Source organism: Choloepus didactylus, chromosome 3 (assembly GCF_015220235.1).
Source record: "Choloepus didactylus isolate mChoDid1 chromosome 3, mChoDid1.pri, whole genome shotgun sequence".
Taxonomy (NCBI): Eukaryota; Metazoa; Chordata; class Mammalia; order Pilosa; family Megalonychidae; genus Choloepus; species Choloepus didactylus.
Window position 1 is genome coordinate 211,472,054 of NC_051309.1, and position 20,905 is coordinate 211,492,958.

Below are 20,905 nucleotides of genomic sequence, written 5' to 3' on the forward strand. Positions count from 1 at the left end.
CATAGCTCCAAACTACCACACTAAGTTTGTTGGGACCCTCTCTCAAACATGAAGAAAAAGACTGTTGGAGTTATCAGAGGGGTTAGCTTTGTATAAACAAATTTCATGATATCTGTACTGATATCACGGACCTTCTTGGTTCTGAACTGTGGTCTGGACAGCGGGAAGGGCTTGCTGCCCCAGTGACCTCCAGCTAAGAGAAATGTCCTTGGGCATTGATCCTCTGATTGTCAGCCTTTTGTTTTTTAACCAGTGCTCTCGGACACCATTTCTTGGCTGCGTGTTCATTTCAGTGCTAGTTCCGTTTTATTTGTACTGAGCTCCTTAATAGCAAGGAGCTTGTAGTTCCTTTGGTTGTCTGCAGCAGCTCACACCTGCTTAATGCCTATGAAGACAAGGTGGTGGCATGGTTTGCATTTTTGCATCACGCATCAGGGCTTCCATATCTGAGTAAGTGCTCCAATTATATAAGCTGCACAGAAGGAGGAAGTACACCAGATAAAAGAATGGTCTCATTTGCAGGCAGCCTGCATTGTATTTTATAAGAATGTGTTTGACATTTTAAGTTTTCCCGTGGCTGTAAATTGTACTTCTAACAGCAGGAGTTATTATGTCTGTGCACAGAATAAAACAGACTGTTTTGCAAAGTTTAATTTTTTCAGTTTTCATACTCCATTTTATCACTGTGTTTGTTTCTTCAGAGACAAGCCTATAAGGACACGTAGCACATAATTTCTCATTTAAAACCACAATTACCATTTTTTTTAACCCTCAAAGGTTTTCATCATAATCTACTTTGAAAAAAGATCAAATGAAATATGAATACAGAGCTCTGGTTCTAAATTACAAATTAAAAAAATAAATGACAAAACACTCAACCTGAAGTTCATTTGGCAAGATGGAAATATATCTTGTAAATGGCTATACAATATTTCATTGAATCAAGGATGCCATCTATATTGTAATATGCACAACTATTTAATGTGTAGTCGATTAAAAGGTGCACCCCAATTGCAAAGATGTTGAAATGTGAAATAATGTAAAAAGAGAAATCGATGAAATACAATGTTTTGAAATATATTTCTAAATAACAGAATAATAAATATGATGATAATAATTTTTTAAAGTCCTTTTTTCCTTAGCAAGGCCAATATTCTACTTTGATTATCATATCTTTATTTTACACCCTCCTAAATTGTTAGAAAATGCTAAGTCATACAGCTTATGCTGTATAATCAAAACTTAAACTCTTATGATTTATATGGGGAATTTCATTCAATTCTCCCTGCCATATCCAAGACATTGACAAAATATTGCCTCATCAGGCAAACTCTGCTCCTACTTCATTAAGAAAATGTAAATTTCTTCAACTTCCCTCCTTCTATCTCAAAATCTTGTATGTCCCTTCTGATCAGAATTATCAGACCCCGTGTGGTAATCTGAAGTTGTATGCACCCCAGAAAGAGTCATGTTCTTTTAATACATTTCTTTGGCTATAGAACTATTGTGGGACCTTTTGATTAGGTTATTTCACCCTCATTTAAGGTGGGTCTTAATCCTCCTACTGGATTCCTTTATAAGAGGATAAAACACATAAAGAAGCTAAGAGATGAAATTAAGAGATGCTCACAAAAAAAGACCCGGAGAAGCTGAGAGGAAGCCACTGAAGCCAGAAGCTGGAAGCAACAAAACCCAGGAGAGAACAAGCAGATGTCACCTGCTATCTGATAAGAGGAGCCCAAGCTCGCTGATAACTGGTCTTCAGAGAAGGTATCGCTCCTTTGATGCCTTAATTTGGACATTTGCATGGCCTCAGAACTGTAAACTTGTAATCTAATAAATCCCCATTGTTAAAGGCCAGTCCATTTCTGGTATATTGCAAGTCGTCAGCTTTAGCAAACCGGAACACCCCTGTCAACTCACCTATCTAGGGCATTAGTTAATCCTCTCTCCCCAGCTTTAGTCTCTCCTCTCCAATAGCTTCCTCTTCTCAGCCAGCACAGACACAGAATGCCCTCCCCTTAGATACACACAGACAACCACATACAGCCACAACCTATCCCCACACCCTGCTTCTGCCCTCAGGCTTTAGCCTCCTCTTTCTCCTTTCCTTTGCAAGATGGGTCTGTGCGCCTCACCTATTTCCTCATCTCTCATTGTCTTCTCAACCCACTGCCCCCTGGCTCTGTGGAATTCATTCCACCTCACTGGTCTCTCAGCTTTACCTGCCACATTCTTCTATCACTAGGTTATAAAACCTAGATCACACCTGAGAAAAACAGCGGGTGAATGCCATGGGATGGGACCTCAGTTTCTGACCATTAGCACGTGGACCAGGATGCACTCTTTCTGATGCCCTTGATCACCCGGGAGTCAGCTCCCCAGCCAGCAAGCAAGCTAATGTTCTATCAGTGGAAGTGTTGGTGGTTCTGAGGAAGACACGAGAGGAGGAGGCAGTGCAACGAATAGGGCAGGGACAGGAAACAGTGGCACACTGAGGTAGTGGGGCCAAAGGAAGCAGTGTGGTAGGTGACATTTAGGCTCTCTGTCAGAGTGGGTTGAAAGTCATGCCACTGATGGCATTTATAAATACTTGAGAACCAAGCAGTACAAAAGAGAAAACTATATGACTAGTTTCTGAAGGACCGAGGCTTAGAACGAACATGTACTGACTCCCAGCCCAGAGCAACATGCCACACTTCAGGCTAATTTAAACAAACAGATCTAACAAGTCCATGAAAATGAGTTACTCAGTCAGAGCCTTAACTAAAGACGTTATTGCACAAACTATTCAATAACCTGCATAAAGTCTTTAGTGATGACTATTAATTTGTAATAAAAATGTTGATGTCAAAATAAAACATATAGTTTTTTCCCCCATTTCTAAAATCATTCAATTATTCTTCAATTTCCTGTTATAATGGACAAATCAAACTACACAGGGGACTGGATATAATTTCAAACACCAAACTATGTAGCCCAAAGTTTGTAACCTGACAACTAAGCTGTGCCAGTTTGAATGTATTATGTCCCCCACATGCCATTATCTTTGATGTAATCTTGTGTGGGCAGACATATCAGTGTTAATTAGATTGTAATTCTTTGAGTGTTTCCATGGAGATGTGCCCCACCCAACTGAGGGTGATGACTCTGATTGGATAATTTCCATGGAGGTGTTGGCCCGCCCATTGGGTGGGTCTGAATTAAATTACTGGAACACTATATAACCTCAGACAGAAGGAGCAAGCTTGCTACAGCCAAGAGGGACACTTTGAAGAAAGCACAGGAGCTGCAGATGAGAGACATTTTGAAGACGGCCGTTGAAAGCCGACTCTTGCTCTGGAGAAGCTAGGAGAGGACAAATACCCCAAGAGCAACTGAGAGTGACATTTTTGAGGAACTGCAGTCTAGAGAGGAACGTCCTGGGAGAAAGCCATTTTGAAACCAGAACTTTGGAGCAAGCACCAGCCATGTGCCTTCCCAGCTAACAGAGGTTTTCCAGACACCATTGGCCATCCTCCAGTGAAGGTACTTATACCCTTGGACACTTTGTGGCCTTAAGACTGTAACTGTGTAACCAAATAAACCTCCTTTTATAAAAGCCAATCCATCTCTGGTGTTTTGCATTCCAGCAGCATTAGCAAACTAGAACATAAACCAACAAACTATACCTTGCCTATGACATGGGCATAGAGCCAAGGTGTTGAGTTGACCTGTTTTTAGCTGCACATGGGGTGGGGTTTCTAAGGGCTTCTGCTTTTCAAATATTCACTCTCATTCTAAAATGGTATGCTGTATACAAAATCTTTAATTTTATGCCAGTATACATCATCTTAATGAGAATGCACTTCAAAAGATGTAATTTTAAAAAACAGTAGAATAGACAAATTCATCAGACAAGAGATCATCAATTACTTTGGCTGAAAAAAGTCTTTTACAAATATCTGGCTCAACATTCTGCTTGCAGATTTCTATATGTATGGTATGCATATGGTTGTGGATGTGTTTATATAGGTTTTGTAAGGAACAGTGTATAGTCTAGCCCACTCTTCCATTGTTATGTAGAAACTGCAGTATTCCTGGCTAGCAAAACAAGAAGAGCTAGGTCTGCATCGCCACTAACTTGATGCAAAGTCCCAAGAGCTTCTTGCAGAGTAAAGCCAGCATGCATCTTTGTCTGTCAATGTTTGCAGACATGCCAGTCAACGCCTGCACAGGAAAAATTAATGGTGGAAGACTGGAGGGACTTGATGATGCAGGGCTGGCAGGTGGTTCAAATTTAAGAAATGGCCTCGTGGCTTCAAGACCAACATTTTTTTCTGGGTTCAGTCCTCTCTGTTAATAGACTCTGTGTACCTTAACCCAAGTCTTTAACCAATATGAAACTGAATGGCAAGGAATGAGTTTGCTCAGAAGTCCAATCCAGCTTACCTGTTAAAAATGAGGGTGAAATTTCTACACCTAAGTTACAGTATAACTAATTAGATGTTCATCTGAGGTTAAAGTGGCAGAACTTCTCTCATTTATTGATTCCCCTGAATTGGAGTTATGTTCCCTAACATACCATCACCTGGACCTCTGAGGTTAGTATTTTCTACATATACTACTCCATCAGCTGGTGAAGTGCCTGTTAATTTTTCAGTCTTCGTGGACACAGGCCTGATGAGCACAGCCTTCTACTCACTGGTCATTCTAAGCAACTTTAAGATGTTCATTTTGGATCCATTTTTCAGAAAGCTCTTTTATATCTGTTTGGCTGTCAGCTACAGACAGTATCTTCAGATGTATTTTCTGAAGTGGTTTACTACTGATGACCAAAAGTTCATGAAGTTCCTTCAAGGCTGCTGTTATAAAAGTGAACACTCTTCCTACGTTGGCTACACAGAGGCTGGCAATGGACATAGATCAGCTCCCATCCAGTAAATGCGGCAATTCTTTATTTGTTCCAGACATGTTAACATTATTTTCTGGGAGCTATAAATCCTTAGTAGAAATGGAATTACTTACAATTTCAGATGAAGAGATATATTTTGATGCTTCTACTTACATAAAGGGATTATCTAAATTGAGATCAGATTCCCCAGTGTTTTTGCCGTGGGCATTGTGATATCTACTTCCAATGTTTCTGACTGTGAGCAGCCAAGGCAACCTGAAGGTAAAATAATTTTCTCTGTTTCTGGAAAGTCCACATTCCACTGTGTCCTGTGTCCTTTCATCTCAGCTTCCAAAACAACAGATTTTTTTTTTAAATTAAATTCAGTCTTATTGAAACATATTCACATACCATACAATCGTCCGTGGTGTACAATCAACTGTTCACAGTGCCATCATATATTTGTGCATTCATCACCCCAATCTATTTTTGAACATTTTCCTTACACCAGAAATAATCAGAATAAGTATAAAAAATAAAGTAAAAAGAACATCCAAATCATCCCCCCATCCCACCCTGTTTTTCATTCAGTTTTTGCCCCCATTTTTCTACTCATCTATCCAGACTCTAGATAAAGAGAGTGTGATCCACAAGGTTTTCACAATGACACTGTCACCTCTTGTAAGCTACACTGTTATACAATCATCTTCAAGAATCCAGACTACTGGGTTGCAGTTTGATAATTTCAGGTATTTACTTCTAGCTATTCCAATACATTAAAACCTAAGAGATGTTATCTATATAGTGCGTAAGAATGCCCACCAGAGTGACCTCTCAACTCCATTTGGAATCTCTCAGCCACTGAAACTTTATTTCATTTCATTTCATATCCCCCTTTTGGTCAAGAGGATATTCTCAATCCCATGATGCCAGGTCCAGATTCATCCCTGGGAGTCATATCCCGCGTTGCCAGGGAGATTTACACCCCTGGGAGTCAGGTCCCACGTAGCGGGGAGGACAGTGAGTTTCAAGGTGGCTTAGCTAGAGAGAATCTGAGCAACAAAGAGGTACTCAGGGGGAGACTCTAAGGCACAATTATATGCAACTCTAGCCTCTCCCTTGCAGCAACGAGCTTCATAAGGGCAAGTCCCATGATAGAGGGCTCATCCCATCAAAACTGCCAGTCCTCAATGTCTGTGACAACATCAGCATCAGTCCAGCTGAGGAAGTCCAACTCTTCTGCATGTTCCTCCAGTTCCTCAAGGGGGTCCTGCAAATATATTTTTATTCTCTGCCCAAATTACTTTGGGATGTGTCACTGCCAAAACAACAGATTTTTGTTGGTTCTGTTGCCTTTCTCCAGGAAGTTGAAGGCCCCCTGTGTTAGAGATATTCTTGGTCATGCAGAGCTGGCTGTTTTCAACCTAAAGCTATTGATTTCCTGGTTCTTTGTGCCACTGAAGGCCATTCACTTGACTCAGTGTCTGGTATTCCGGATGCCAACCCTTTTCACCAAGAGACGTCCGTGGCTCATGCACTGTTGTAGTTGTGACAGATTAACTAATTCCCTTTCTTGTGTGGGGATGAAATTTGAGGCCCTGGATACTTTCTCTAGGAGCAAGTTTTGTTAGATTACCTGCAACAACTGTGTTTTCTGGTGCATTCTGCAGGGGTATGGCTGGACTCAGCTCTGCCAGAGGACTGTGCTGAAGGATGATCAAAAAGAGCCTTCTCTTTTCCCTCCATCTTAAATTTCTATATTTAAAAAGTAATACTGCAATTGCTGCAATCATGTTCACAACTAACACCTTAATCTTGGTGACCACAAATCCTGGCTTGCTGGGGCAGTCCCTGAATATGCCTTTCTTCCCAGGATAATCATTAATAGTGTCCTTTCACTCTCAAAAGTGCCCCACTCTGGGCAAAAAGTTACACAGTCACTCTAGATCTCATTTCATAACTGCATAAATTATTACTTTCCATCTCCATCTGTAAATGTCTTCCCATTCAGAATGTGCTGCATTTTATGAAATTACTATAATTACTTAATGCCCTGTAGAATGTTATGAGCTGTGATAATTTTTGGAAGATTACTCTCATAGATTGAATTATGTACCCCCCAGGAAAAATCATGTTTGTCATCCCATTCCTCTGGGTGTGAATCTGTGGTAAATTAGACCTTTAAATGATGCTAATTTTATTTAGGGTGTGGCTAACTAAATCAGGTTGGATCTTAATCCTAATAATGGTGGCCTCATAAAGAGAAAGTCACAGGGGAGGACCCAAAGCCGGAAGTCAGCAGGAGAAAAGAAAGCATATTGCCATGTGACGGAAAAGCCAGGGAAACCAAGGGCAGCCAGACAGACAGAACGCTGCCGATCCCAGGGGGAAGCAGCCTTCCAGGCTCTGAAACCATGAGCCAATAAATTACTGTTGTTTAAACTACCCCCGGGGTGTGGTATTTGTCCCAACAGCCTGAGTGTTAAGACAATCACTAATTACTAGAGTCCCAAAAAAAGATCCTCTTTTCCTATAAACTCAATATTTTGTTAACCACTAAAACCTTCTTTTGATGAGCTCACTTACATCAATTTTTGTGGCTTAAAGGGAACAGATAAAAGAAAGACGTGGTCCCAGACAGTTGCTGTTTTTTGCCTCTCTTGGCTGTCTTCTTGTTGTTTTGTTGTTGCTAAAAATATCAGCAAATATTCTTTGAAGTCAGAATATTTGAAACTTTTGAGAAGGTAGACCTCTTTCTCTCTGAGGAAGCCCTTGTTCTCCATGCTCATAATAAGAGGAACACGTTGCTCTAACTCTATTATGACTCCCCACTAGACTATCAGTGTAGTAGACTATCTGTAACATCTAGCACAAATCCTGGTTCAAAAATAGGTTCTCAGTACCCACTTCTGAGTCAATGAATAAACAAATCATTCATTGGTGTTCAAATAGTAGTCCTGCTTGGTTGTCCTCAAATTTTGCTTGCAAATATAAAACCACCACAACAAAAATCCTTGCTCTTTCTTCCCTGCCCCCCTTCCATTTGGAACATAAATGATCTATCCAGAGAGAGATTTCAGATTTGGATGTTCTTCTACTTTGTGAAACACTGGCAAATCAAAGGATCATTTTGATTTTCAGTCCATAAAAGGAGTTGTGTCCCATGACTAAATCTTGAACTAAGCTCCATATATCTGGATAAGGCAAGAACTCATCACCCTTATAATTGAGAGGGAGGAAAATCTGGATTTTTCTCAAATATGAATAAAAGAGAAAAATTGGGAAGGGGGCTAGAATTACAGAGGTTATTGATGTGTGTGTTTAACATAGAAAGATTAATACTATTTAGTCTCCTTATAATTAATCAAATACTATAATAATATTATTATATTATTTTCATATATAATATAATCAAATAATAATATAATCTTAGATCCAGACAGTTCTACCTGAGAATACTATAAGTGCGGCATAAGGACAACAGTCTCACAGGGGCCAAGGATGGGTCTGAGGCTCCAGCTATTCTTCTCTCATTTTTTAACTACAAATATCAGGGGCAAATATAAGATGATTTCAGTCAATAATCAAGACTAACTGCTAGATGTACTAATGTAACTTGAGTAAAAAATAAACTGGTAATTTGTTACTTAGCAATAGTAGACATCCAATCACATCCACTTCAATAGTTTGCAAAAAAGAAATCTGACAAGCACCAGGGTATGAAATAAGTGATTAGAGTGAATTTAAGCATACTCTTATTTTATTCTCCAATAAACAAGTCATCTCTATCTTGGAATCATTAAAAAGAGCACCCTGAAGCTCATAGAAGCAAGAAAAGATTGAGTAGAAACACAGATACACAGATAATTCATCTAATGAAAGAACTGGCCAGCCAGGGATTATTATTTCAATGATAGAATGCTACATTTCGCCTTTGTATTGAAGTTCATTAAACTGGTAGGCTACTTGGGACTTTGGTTGGGAAGCTTTTTTCCCAATAATTTTCCTGAAATTTTACTTTGATTAACCAAACCAAACTAAAAGATTATTGTTTCATATTCAAATAGTACCACATGCAGAGGCAGGCGTGTGGTAATTTTTTGATATTTATTTGCTTGCCGCCTTTTCCAGTAATTTCACATGTAATAACTATAGTATCCATGTGTTCGCAGTGGAAATTGGTTATAACCCAGATCCTTCTATGATTCTTTTTTTGGGGGGAAGGTGGGCAGCACCTTGGTCTCACAGACGGTCATGTCCTTTGTCACCCTCAGCCTTGGGCTGCTTCAGAACAGGATCATACCATAGCGACTCTCTTTGACCTCAGCTATGAGATGGGGATAACGTTACCACCTCACTACAGTGAGGAAAGATGGATATGGAAGTGAAATCACCACACAAATGTAATTTGTGTTTGCTGTTATGGTTATAGCACTTCCTTGACAACTTCGGAGGTTATGTTCCCGAAAACAACCATACAAGACAAGGTCTTGGAATATATGGAATTAGGGGGAAAACAAAAATGCAATTAAAATGGCACCATAATTAAAACTGCCAGAAGGCATTTGCTATTAAAAATTAATAAATGTTATAGTGGGGTAATATTTTTTAAATGCCAACTTTAAAAAAATCACCCTTTTCCAGAATAATTTTCTTTGACTCTTCAAGAAATATTGCTTATGGTTTAGAATAGGGTTGCCAGATAAAATATAGGATGCCCAGTTAAATTTTTTTTAATTCAATTTTATTGAGATATATTCACATACCATGCAGTCATACAAAGCATACATTCACTTGTTCACAGTACCATTATATAGTTAAGTGTTCATCACCAAAATTAATTTTTGAACATTTTCATTACCACACACATGAAAATAATAAGAATAAAAATTAAAGTGAAAAAGAACAATTAAAGTAAAAAAGAACACTGGGTGCCTTTTTTTTTTTTTTTTGACCCCATTTTTCTACTCATCCATCCATACACTGGACAAAGGGGAGTGTGGTCCTTAGGGCTTTCCCAATCACATTGTCACCCCTCATAAGCTACATTTTTATGCAATTGTCTTCAAGATTCAAGGGTTCTGGGTTGTAGTTTGATAGTTTCAGGTATTTACTGCTAGCTACTCCAATTCACTAGAACCTAAAAAGGGTTGTCTAAATTGTGTGTAAGAGTGCCCACCAGAGTGACCTCTCGGCTCATTTTGGAATCTCTCTGCCTCTGAAGCTTATTTCATTTCCTTTCACATCCCCCTTTTGGTCAAGAAGATGTTCTCCATCCCATGATGCCGGGTCTACATTCCTCCCCAGGACCTTCTTTGATTCTTACATATCAACTTCCAAAGTCAATCCCTACAAGCTTTGAAGAGATATTCTAACCAAGTCTCTGATAAAATATGTTTTAGCTAAATGTGAGACATCATGAACTGTCCCTTGGCAGCCTTTCCCATCTCCTCCAAGTGTGTTTTCTTCTCCCTCAGAGGCTGGAAAGCTACAAACTACATTTCCCAGAGTCCCTTGCAGCTAGGGTCCTGGTACACATTAGATTCTGCCAGTGAGATGAGCTGGATGGGAAGGGAGGCAGAAGGCACCTAAGGAAGCTATTGCGATATTTTTGTTGTGGGTGGCCATGTTCAACCACTAGCTTGGCGGGGGCGGGGGGGCGGGCAGTGAAGAGGTACTTGCAGAATATTCTCTGATCCCTAGAACACAGCCAAAGCAGTCTGTTTGCCACCAGTAGCCCAGGGGGCAGCTCTAACTCCAAGACTTCAGACTGTGGCAATGATGGTAGTCACCCTGGTGGGGTAGTTCATTGGTGCTATCTGGGAGTTACTCCTCCAGGCTCAGAGCCTCATCCCTTCCAACTTTCTTCTGAGCACCCACATTAACTCCTTTCCACCTAAAATAGCTGGAGTAGTGTCTGTAATCTACTGATTGCTCAGGAAAGAGAAATGAGAAATGACAAAGTTCAACACATCAAGGCAGTAGGTTATGCTGGGGGAGAATCATGAAAAAGAAAAAAACATAGCCTATTTGTTATGTAAGGAAAAGACTAAAGATAAAGGACTATTATGGTAGATAGGATTACATTTCATCAGGAGTGATTTATTTATTCTTTTATATTATGAATAGCCACATATGATCTGAGTGATGTGATTGAAATGTTTGTCAAAGAAATATGTTTAAGCCCTAGAGCTTAAACCCTTGTGTGGAAGGCCAGAGAGACAGTATATTTATACTTGGTTTAACAGACAGACTCGGAGAATAGGAATAAGCAGTTCTGATTCAAATTTCACAGTTATTAGAATATTAAGCAAAAAGCCCTTTTTGCTTGTTTCTGGCTGTGTTGTTACATCCCTATCAGTCAACTTCTGCCATAGCGATTACGTAAGTCATAAATGCACAGAATGTGAGGGCCCTAGAAAGCACATTAGAAATTGCTAGTTTGGGAATTTTCTAACTCTGCCTCCCTTCAAGTTTGACAGGGTGTTTTAGGGGATGGTGACAGGCAGCAGGGCACAGCCCCCAGTCCTTCCCTTTTCCACCAGTAGTTCTAGCTTTTCCCTTCTGTATAGCAAGCCTCTACCAGACTTTCAGTCTGAAAAAAGGGGTTCCATAGTTTAAAGAAGTTGAAAGCCACTAAGTCAGTCTCATATCCTGTTTTCTCGATCATTATCTGAAAATAATGATCATAAATCTTTGAGGCAGCCAGGGAAATTATTGCTTTCCAGGTAAAGGATTCAAGGCCTAAGAATGGATCAGTGAGTTGCTCAGGATCTGATAGGTGGGTAGTGGTGCCAGTTCTGGAATCTAGTTGTTCTGACTCCAGGTCCTGTGCTCTTTCCACCATATCACTATTTAAAAATAATGACCATGGCTGGCATCTATGTATGTATTGTACTCTATGTGACAGCACTCTGTACAATCTCATTTAAGCCTCGCTACAGCCCTATGGTGTGGGAACTATTGCTAGTCCCATTTTACAGAATGAAACCTGAGGTGTGGCCAGAGGCTTGGGTAACTGGTCGTGATTCACACCCAGGGAGCTAGCTCAGACTACAGGAGAATCATGAACTTTGCAGAAGTGCTAGGTTAACCTTAGCTAGAGAGGCTTCTCCCCTACAGCAGCCTACCTGTGTAGCTGAGAAGTTCAAGAGTCTGCAATGCCAGCGGCAGCCAAAGGCAAAGGGAGAAGGGAGTTCCTGGAAACAAGTGGCTCCCTTTAGAAAACAGCCAGACTCCAAGGTAACCAAGATCCCAAATCACCTTCAGGCAAGCTGCGGGAAAACATAAGGCATGGTGTTTTGGATTTCTGTGGAAGAGGCGTACAGTTGATTATCCAGAGCCTCTCTCAGTGAGCAGATGCCCCAGGCCTGGGTTATAAACCACCCTCAGCTCCTTGTTATCCTGTATTGCAAAAGGAGAGAGAATTTGAAGTAAACCCACCCATTAAATTACTCCCTGAGCTTATAAAACACTTTGTTTATGTACCTAACTTGGTACAAACAAGAATAGATAAATAAGCAAATATAGCACAAGTAAGAAAAGAAAAAACCGGGACTAAACATAATCACAAGGGGCTGTGTCAAAAACATGTGAAATAAAAAAGGAAAATAACCCTTTTTCTATTGGAATGCCTAGGTGGAGCAATTAAAGAGCTAAGAATAGGCAGTAATAAGTTGGCTGTTTAAAAGGAGGTACTAAATAAGGAAGACATAGTCAAGGGATGAGAAAAAATGCTATTTCTTTGAAAATAATATGCCCCAGAGGGTTGGAGGGTGAGAGGAAGTGAAGGGAGAACACAGACTGAATGAGAGGGGAGAAAAATATGAAATTTAATATGTTAAGTTTTAAAACTTCAATATTATGTTAGGACTATATTAGAAGATGTTTTTACTGATCTTTCTCTGCTAGGTTTCATTAATAGAACCAACCACATCTTACATTTTTTCAACAGGAAATCTTTTTTGATCACCTACCAGGCAGTGTTCTACCCCCTGGGAATTGCAGAGGTGAAGAAAATAGACCAGGGCCCAGTTCTCAGGAAGCTTTGATGGTGTGGGAAGCCAGTTTCCTACCCCATAAGCCCTAGAGCAAGGCTTCAGGCTGGACTTTAATATTTACCTATACATTTATTAAAACTTATTCAATTTTCCAGACTGGCAAATCAAGAACTTTGGCTTTAAACTTGCAAATATCCATAAAAACAACTTTAAAAATGTATTCAAAACACTAAAATCTAAAGCTGTAAATTTATTGGGGGGGGGGGAAACAACAGGTGAGGACAGGGTTATTGATCTGGGTATGTTTCTTTTTGTTCAAACTCGCTCTCATTCACAATGAAGCAGGAGATAGTGTCAAAAACAGGAGAAAGTAGGAAGTTAGAATGAAAAGGACCTGGAGAGAGAAGGAAACTGGGCAACATGAAGAGACTAAAGAGGCAAAGAGGACCTGCACTTTAGGGTCTCAGCCCCAGCAGATCCACATCCAGCTGTTCTTAGGATTTCTCAAAACAAAGACGCCAGAAGCCTTGTCTACGCGAGAAATACAAGTGAGTCAGGCCCAACGTGGCTTTAAGAGCTGAGTAGATTCAAAGTGGCTATATGTAGGAGAGCCGAACACACACAAAACTAGGTATTTTAAACAAAAATCTGTTAGATTCCAAATGGTTTTGAAGATGGACAATTAATACAAAAAGCTGACTCAAGTCAATTATGGTAAATATTTTCTTAGTTTCTGACAAACTAAAAAAAAAATGATTGTACATACCCTTTATATAATCCAACAGGGTAGTCTGAAAAAAAGCCTAAGGTAAGAGCTTTACACAAAACAAAGAAGAGTTCTACTGAGACCGTGATCCTTACATAAAAGAAAAATAGTACACCTCACGGCTTAGGCGTACAGCTCCAGCCTCATTCACACGGCCTTCCCCCTTCTGCCAAGATACCCGTTCTCTCCACCATCTCCCCGACCCTCCCAACACACACTCAGGGTCTTCACAGGTTCTGTTCACTCTTTGTTAAATGCTCTTCCTTCCCCTCCCACCCTCCTTCCCAAACCCAGTGTCACTTCCTAAAGGATGCATTGCTCCCCTCCCTTCCTCCATAGCTCAGATTCCTGTTTCTGCACTTTTGATATTTTTCCTGCATAGCAACGAGCACAGGGTTATAATCATAGGTTTACCAGTTTATTACAACTAGATAGACATATGCTCCAAGAGATCAGTGGTCAGGTCTGTATTTGTCGGCATTGTAACCCCAAGCTTAGCAGGCTGCCTTCTGAGGCACATGGCAAAAATTGGGGGATGCTGAATGATTGAGAAATTGAATGAATATTATCCTTACTTTATCCCTCCAAAGTCCAAATATTCCATTTCTAAATCCCAACAGATGTACTCAATAAGCCATAGCTGCATTTTCTAACTGTCCATGGGAGAACTGGGAATAACTGTTATTTTATAAGGAGCATACTTCTAATTAACAGAAACTTGTTCAATTAAATGTTTAAATTCTATTTTAGAATTTCAATTGGTCATCTCCTCCCTCTTTTCACTATCTCATTTTCTCAAAAGCAATCGTCAGCACTTCTTTAACCCAGGTAAGTCTGAGGACTGCCAGGGAGAGAAGCAGGTGTGAGTGTGCGAGCCTCTGACTTCCAAAGGACACTGGCAGCTAAGAAGGACTACGTAAACCAGGGCTGGGGAACAACCCATGTACCGGAAAATTCAATTCTAGTCAATCATGCAGCAACCCCTCCACTGTCCCCAGGAGATGATACTTAAGTTAACAGATTTCTTCTTCTTGTCATAACCACTCTTTAGGATGGCTCACAATGTGCTGACAGTGTACTTTATACATTTTACACTTATTCCATTTGCTGCCCACTCCCACCTCAGGAGGTGTCATTATTCGCATTTCACAGACCAGGAAATGGCTCAGAGCTGGGATTCCCTCCAGGTGATTTCATTCAAATTCTCAAATCCCTTCTAAGTGATTAAAAGTCTCTCTGAAAGTGAAGTAAGTACCCAAAGTGAATTGTGTTTACTCCTTTTGAATACCTCTTAGCTAGGAGTCCTATGCAAAGTAGTTTCTTTTGCAATCGAGAGCAGAGAACCACAAAAGCTGAAGGACAGTCAACTGGACATTTAGCATCGCTATACTTTCAGGTTTAGCAGGGAACAAATTATACCAGAATCAGGCTTGATATTTAATTCCTTCAGTCTGCCCTTAAATAAATTCCCCAGTATCTTAATACTTTCATGCCAGTCTTCTCAGAACACGTCCTCATTTATCCACGAATAAAGATGTAAGATTGCACGGACAAGTGCTGACAGTCTAATTTTAACGATGCATTATACTAAGGGCAAAATTGCAATGAGTGCTTTGAATCAACTGCTGTTTGAAAGTATTAATTGGAACACCAACATGCAGTGAAACAAAGACTTTGTTGCATTTTTTTCTCAACATTAAGATCTGGCAAGCTTATATGGTCCTTTGTGTCTTCTTCAAGGCAGTGAGAGAGCCTGCATTGTGAGGTTTTTCAAAATTTGAAGACTAGTTCTCTATAGGTATATCTGAATTCTATACAAGTGAAATGCATATAATTATTCATATATCCACCCATCAGAAATAACATAAGTATTAATACTTCTTTTTTACAGTCCTCTTAATCCCCAGTATTATTTGGCATTAGAATATACTTATAAACATAGATTTAGTATTTATTGGGGAAGTCCCCTCCCCCTCCATCTTAATATACTTTAAGGCAGAGTTAACTTTACAGACACAGCATTTGCAATTTCACAACCCTCTGGTAAGTAAAATTTTCTTTGACCGTTTGAATTACCTTGGTGCTTTCGCTATATTAAGACATATACTTACAGGATAAATTATTTCCCAAGAACATCATCTCAGTAATTCAACCTTTCTAGAAATAGGATTTCTTTGGAATTAGAAGGAGTCTACAGAGTTCCCTTTTCAAATGTGACCAAATGCATTAAGAAAGCAGCAGTTCTCTGGAGCAGTTTCCTTAGTGACAAGACACTTTCCAACTTGTCAAGGTCTCCTTTAAAATAAGTTACATGCAATCAATGCCCATCAGTGAGCCACTTCCATTCTTCTCAAATGGTCCTCTGGCTCTCAGCAACTGTAAGGCTCCACTCACCAATACTGGAGAGTTCTTTACACTGCATTTTCAGCCAAGCTTCAAGAAGAGAAAACCTAAAATTCTCCCTTCTCTACAGTTCAAAACAAATTAACCATTCAATAGCCAGGAAGGTCAAGGATTCTGTATGCTAAGGGACCACATGGATAATAATTATGTTTAGCTGCTGAAACAGAGTTAAATGCCAGTCGTTATCAGTGATATTGTTAACAACCATAACCTCAAAATGACATAGATATATTTTAGCTCTTTACTCACATGAAATGTTCAATGAACATTTAAATTCATGCATACCAACCAATATAATGCTTTGCACATAAATGATTATGGTCTTAACCTCTTTCTACAACAAGCATTGCATGTTTATACCATTTACCACAAAGAACATGCATACATGAAATAATGTTATACAAATCCTACCATCCCATTTTGACATTCCTTCTTAAACTGCATTTTTTATTGTCAGCTTTGACTTTCAGTAAGTTCTTTCAGATCAATCACTAAAATATTTTGTCAAACTCGATGGCTTAAAGTTTTCTTATATGTGTCCTATCCTGCTTGTTAAAAATCAGTGCCCAAAAGATGTCTGCGAAAGGAAAGATACACGTACACTCCAATAGAATACAAATTCACGTTGACCTTTAAGACACTCAGTTCTGAGTTCCTAATGATACGGTCTGACATCTGAAGCACAGACTGCAATCCCTTACTGCATAGCAGGCTCGTCTGTTTTGATCATGGCCAAGTTTTCAAAGCAAATAGATCACCCTCAGCCACTGGAATAACACAGGAAGATCACGAACTCACCCAGGTGGACAGACTCCCGGCGACCGAGCGCGCGGGAAGAGACCTGTCGCGCCCCCTCCTCCCTGCCCGCGGAGGGAAGGGAGACCCAGGACCGTCAGAACTGGGGTTGAAAGAGGCTTCTCGCCGCTCCCCTCTGGAGACCACCGTCCGCGTCACCGTCGCCAGTGCTTTCTGCACGGTATGGAGCCGGGAAGGTCTACCGAACCGAATAGTTAAAAATGCAATCCCGGAGCCCAAGAAAAACAGCTGCTTTTGCATCAGAGCCGGGGGCTGTACCAGGTGTAACTTCCACCCCTTGACCGATTTTAGAGTGTGAGAATGAAAGGAAGAAGAAAAAATAGACGGAGGACGCGCGAGCGCGCAAGGGAGCGAGGCACAGGGTGCGCGCGTGCCGTGCGTGAGCGCGCCCGCGCGCCCGGGAACGAGCCCCGGGCTCCCAAAGAGCAGAAGTTACAGCGAGGCCCCGGGTGGCCTCTTGGGCCGATACTCGGCAGGCAGAGCTTGGGGACAGCCTTTCTGCCGGCTCCTCCTGCCGCGGCCGGAGTCCATGCCTCGCCAGCGCCCCGGGCGCGCTCCGCGCGGGAAGCGCCACTCCCGGGACCTGGGGGCTTCGGGCGGCCGCCGCGACAGCAGTCGGGTGACCGCCCGCGGCCCCGAGAGCGCAGCTCCCCGCCCCCGTCTCCGCCTCCCTGACCCGCCCTCACCTCTCCGCAGGCGGCGCTCCGGCTCCCGCAGCCGGCGGAGCGAGAGCAGTGTAGATTCCCAGCAGAGAGGGCGGCAGCCTCGGAGGGGCGCGGATGCAGAGCGAGGCAGGGGGGAGTGTCGGCCTCCCAGCCCCTTCCTCAGGGAACGCTCGCCTGAACGTACAGGGGGGTGGAGGGGGAGGCTTGGCCTCTCCCGCACCCGACCGGCCCCGGAATGGGGGTGACCTTCCCGCCTCCACCCTGCGCTCTTCTCGTCTGTCTCTCCCGGCGTGGCCCGACCTACGTGGGAGAGAACGCCAAGGCGGGTGGGTACACCTGGGGCGGCCCGGAGCGTAGCAACGCGGTCCCTGGGGTGATCACAAGGTCCAGCAATTGCGTGACGCTTTAGCTTGTCTTTTCTCAGTTGAACCTTGCATCCACCTATTTCAGTGGCTCGGTCCCCATTGGGTACCTGGGAGTACACGGGATAGCTAAAGATCAGAGGGGTTAAACTCAAGGTACCACCGCCTAGACTCTCTAGATCTTTTCACAACAGCATGCTTAATCCATTAGGAGTTTTGCAAAGCTAGCCCCATCAAGGTAGCATCTCCACGAAGGAGGGATGGAATTTAGGTTGGAAGTTTCTGCCCAGACTGGATTCAGATCCCCCCTTCCCCTGTTGCTTCTGTAACAATAGCGTTAACTACTGCTGCCAGATCCTTAGCATAGTAATCCTCCACCCCTATTATTAAACACCCCAGTTACCATTAGGGACCTATGTATGCTAAAAAAAGCACGTGCCCAATATCGAACAATTAGCATGTTTAGTAAGCGCTCTGCTGACCTTTTGGTATTAGATCCATGCTCCAGACCCTATGGGGGGAACTTCATGCTGATCTGTTTTTCTGGGGTTGGTTATTTGTGGAGACACGTCTGCGTCTCTCACATAGACAGAGATGTATCTTGAGGGGTTACCATGAGGACTGGTGGACGTCCGCATGTAGTTGGCAATTCTGAAAGAGTTTTCTGGTGCCACAGTATATTGGGGTGGGAAGGGAGAACTTTGCACCTTTCCGTCACCATGTCCAGAATAATCAAATTGACGTTTCGTTTTTCTGTAAACGTCTTTTCCCCTTTAAAAGAAAAAAAATCCTGAGCCTGGTTTTACATGTTCTTCTTGAGCTGAATGCCAGCCTACAGAAATGCCACTGCTCATTTATGTTTCCATTCGACAGAGCAGAGCTACAGCTACAATATGTCTTTGAATGAAGGATGCATAATGGTTCCTGTAATGTTTCTTGCCCTCTGCTAACAGTGCAATAAGAGACATAGCGCACCTTAAATAAGTACAGCATAATGCCTGGCACGTGCTAGGAACCTAATCAATACTCGTTGAATGAATAGGATTTAAACAGAATTGTGATAAATATGAAAGTGGCTTGAAGTTCTGTATGAAACTATGAGGGAAGTCAGTTACAGGTGAGATGGTCAGACAGGCATCCTGCAGGTGGTGAGAGGCTCAGGATTTTGATGTGGAGGACTGGTTAAGGGATGGCAGTGAGAAAGCATGCCGTGCTTTCAGGATATGGCAGGGGCAAAGGTTCTTAACCTTTTGTAGGTATTAGACTCTTGTAAGAATCTGATAGAAATTTTGGAACCCCGCTCTATATAATAAACAAATGTAGTACTATTTGCATCTATTTTCTGGGGGTTCACAGATCTGGCTGAAGGAGATCTGTGGAATCGCCAGAGGTCTATGAACTTAAGTTAGCAATTCCTTGTTTGGAGGCAGGGAGAAAAACAGAGATTATTCTGGTTGAGGCCATGATAAGAGACATTGCCAAGCCCACCACTAGAATTTCAGTGCCAGTTGTGGGAATGGAAAGAAAAGCATCTGCAGAGAAAACTGGACTCCGGAGAAGCTTAACAATCCCTCACTGACAGCTGAACTTTGAAACAATTTATTTTTTTAACATGGAAATTTCATTTTCATATCCCAGGAAAAAAAAGGCAAAGGAATAGATAAAATATGACTGCCAAATTTTTGACAGTTGTTGATGCTGGGTGGGTACATGGGGGTTTATTATATTATTCTCTCAAATTATTTGTGATGTTTGAAATTTTTCATGAAAAAAACATTAATGAGATTTCACTCTCAGCACCAGTCCTATGACATTTCTTAACTTGGCTTTTTAGGATGGGAATTTGATATTTAAAAAAAGAAAAGAAAAAGAAAGCAATATAAATATGCCAGGGATGCCACACATAACAATAGATTTTTCTATAACAAGTGTCTTACTGATTGTTTCTAAACTTACACTTAACTTCCTTTTATGTTGTTTAGTTTATTTGTGAACTCTCTAGATCTCACCTGTACCTCTGGAGGCAGTAGATGGCAGGCCATGCTTCTCTGAGTACCCACCTGCTCAGTGCCTCCTTCTGAGTAAAGAAGCAGGGACTGGATCTTTATCTACAGGTTGCCATGCGTCCGTTCAATCTGTGACTGATTCCTCAAGGACTGATGCCCACCAAAGGAGCCGTCCGGTTTGCCCTGAAGCCTGCTGGGAGAACTCTGCCAAATAGGAACGTGCTGTAATGGATAGAGATAAGATTTCATCAGATCTTTTGCCTCTTGTCTCACAGAGGCGGGACCTGGATTTGAACTCAGGCTGTGTGTGCTCTAGACTTCATGTTCTTAACTACTCTGTTTAAGATCAGTGGCTTAACATAGGCTTTCTTCTGCCTCAGGAGAAGCAAAGACAATTAAACTGAGCCACGTGTATGATCAATTCACATGGCAGGAAGGAATGGATACCTCGATGACTCAGGAGCTAACCCTATTGTACCACCAGGAGCTGCTGGGTTTCTTCATTGACCTTCTAGGACCTTCTGAGTTTCTTGTGGCTCTGGAGACCACTGCTTGTTCTCCCTTTCTTCCTTGCGTAGTTTTATAATAAAGTAATATCAGTGGATGTCTCCTGTTTCTCTTTTTTGTAACCTGAATTAACACAACTCTATGATCATGTTCATTGCCTATAATACCAACCGGACAGGAAGTAGGGCTATAATTGTTTTTTCCACTGTACATCCTGTTTAGTGGACTTCTTTTCTCCTAATAAGAACAGAAGAGATACCTTCTGAGAGATGTTTCTAAAAACAAATTGCTGCAAATCAAGTCACACTTTCCAACTGGCATTTTGTAATTCATAAAATAGATATTTCCTCACAAAAAATAGCATTTTTCTCTAAATCTTTATGAAAATTATTTCCTGGATTTAGGAGCTATTATTTTCAATCATTTGCTAAATGGAAATTTGGAAGAAAAAAAATTATAATGAAATGTCTTAGTTTTCCTTGGCTGCTAATGACATACCACACAATG

The 20,905-nt window shown here is 41.4% G+C and overlaps 2 protein-coding genes across 14 annotated transcripts in view; one reads left to right on the forward strand and one right to left on the reverse strand.

Moving 5' to 3' along the window:
* TRMT9B (tRNA methyltransferase 9B (putative)) overlaps positions 1-17,836 on the reverse strand; it is a 76,490-nt gene extending 58,654 nt beyond the window's left edge. For 3 of the 13 annotated variants that reach the window (XR_005216032.1, XM_037831267.1, XM_037831263.1), the window contains exons 1-2: positions 16,841-17,533; positions 12,004-12,147 (exon numbers count right to left, since the gene is read on the reverse strand). The gene's annotated coding sequence lies outside the window, so the exon portion shown is untranslated. The other 10 variants (XM_037831264.1, XM_037831260.1, XM_037831261.1 and 7 more) reach the window with 6 other exon arrangements.
* Positions 13,257-20,486, forward strand: LOC119530634 (translation initiation factor IF-2-like). Its single transcript, XM_037831529.1, has 4 exons — positions 13,257-13,421; positions 16,824-17,018; positions 17,166-17,849; positions 19,868-20,486. Exons 1-3 carry the CDS (start codon positions 13,257-13,259, stop codon positions 17,766-17,768), a joined length of 963 nt encoding a protein of 320 aa, XP_037687457.1. The 3' UTR covers positions 17,769-17,849; positions 19,868-20,486.
* The last annotated feature ends 419 nt before the right edge of the window (positions 20,487-20,905 follow it).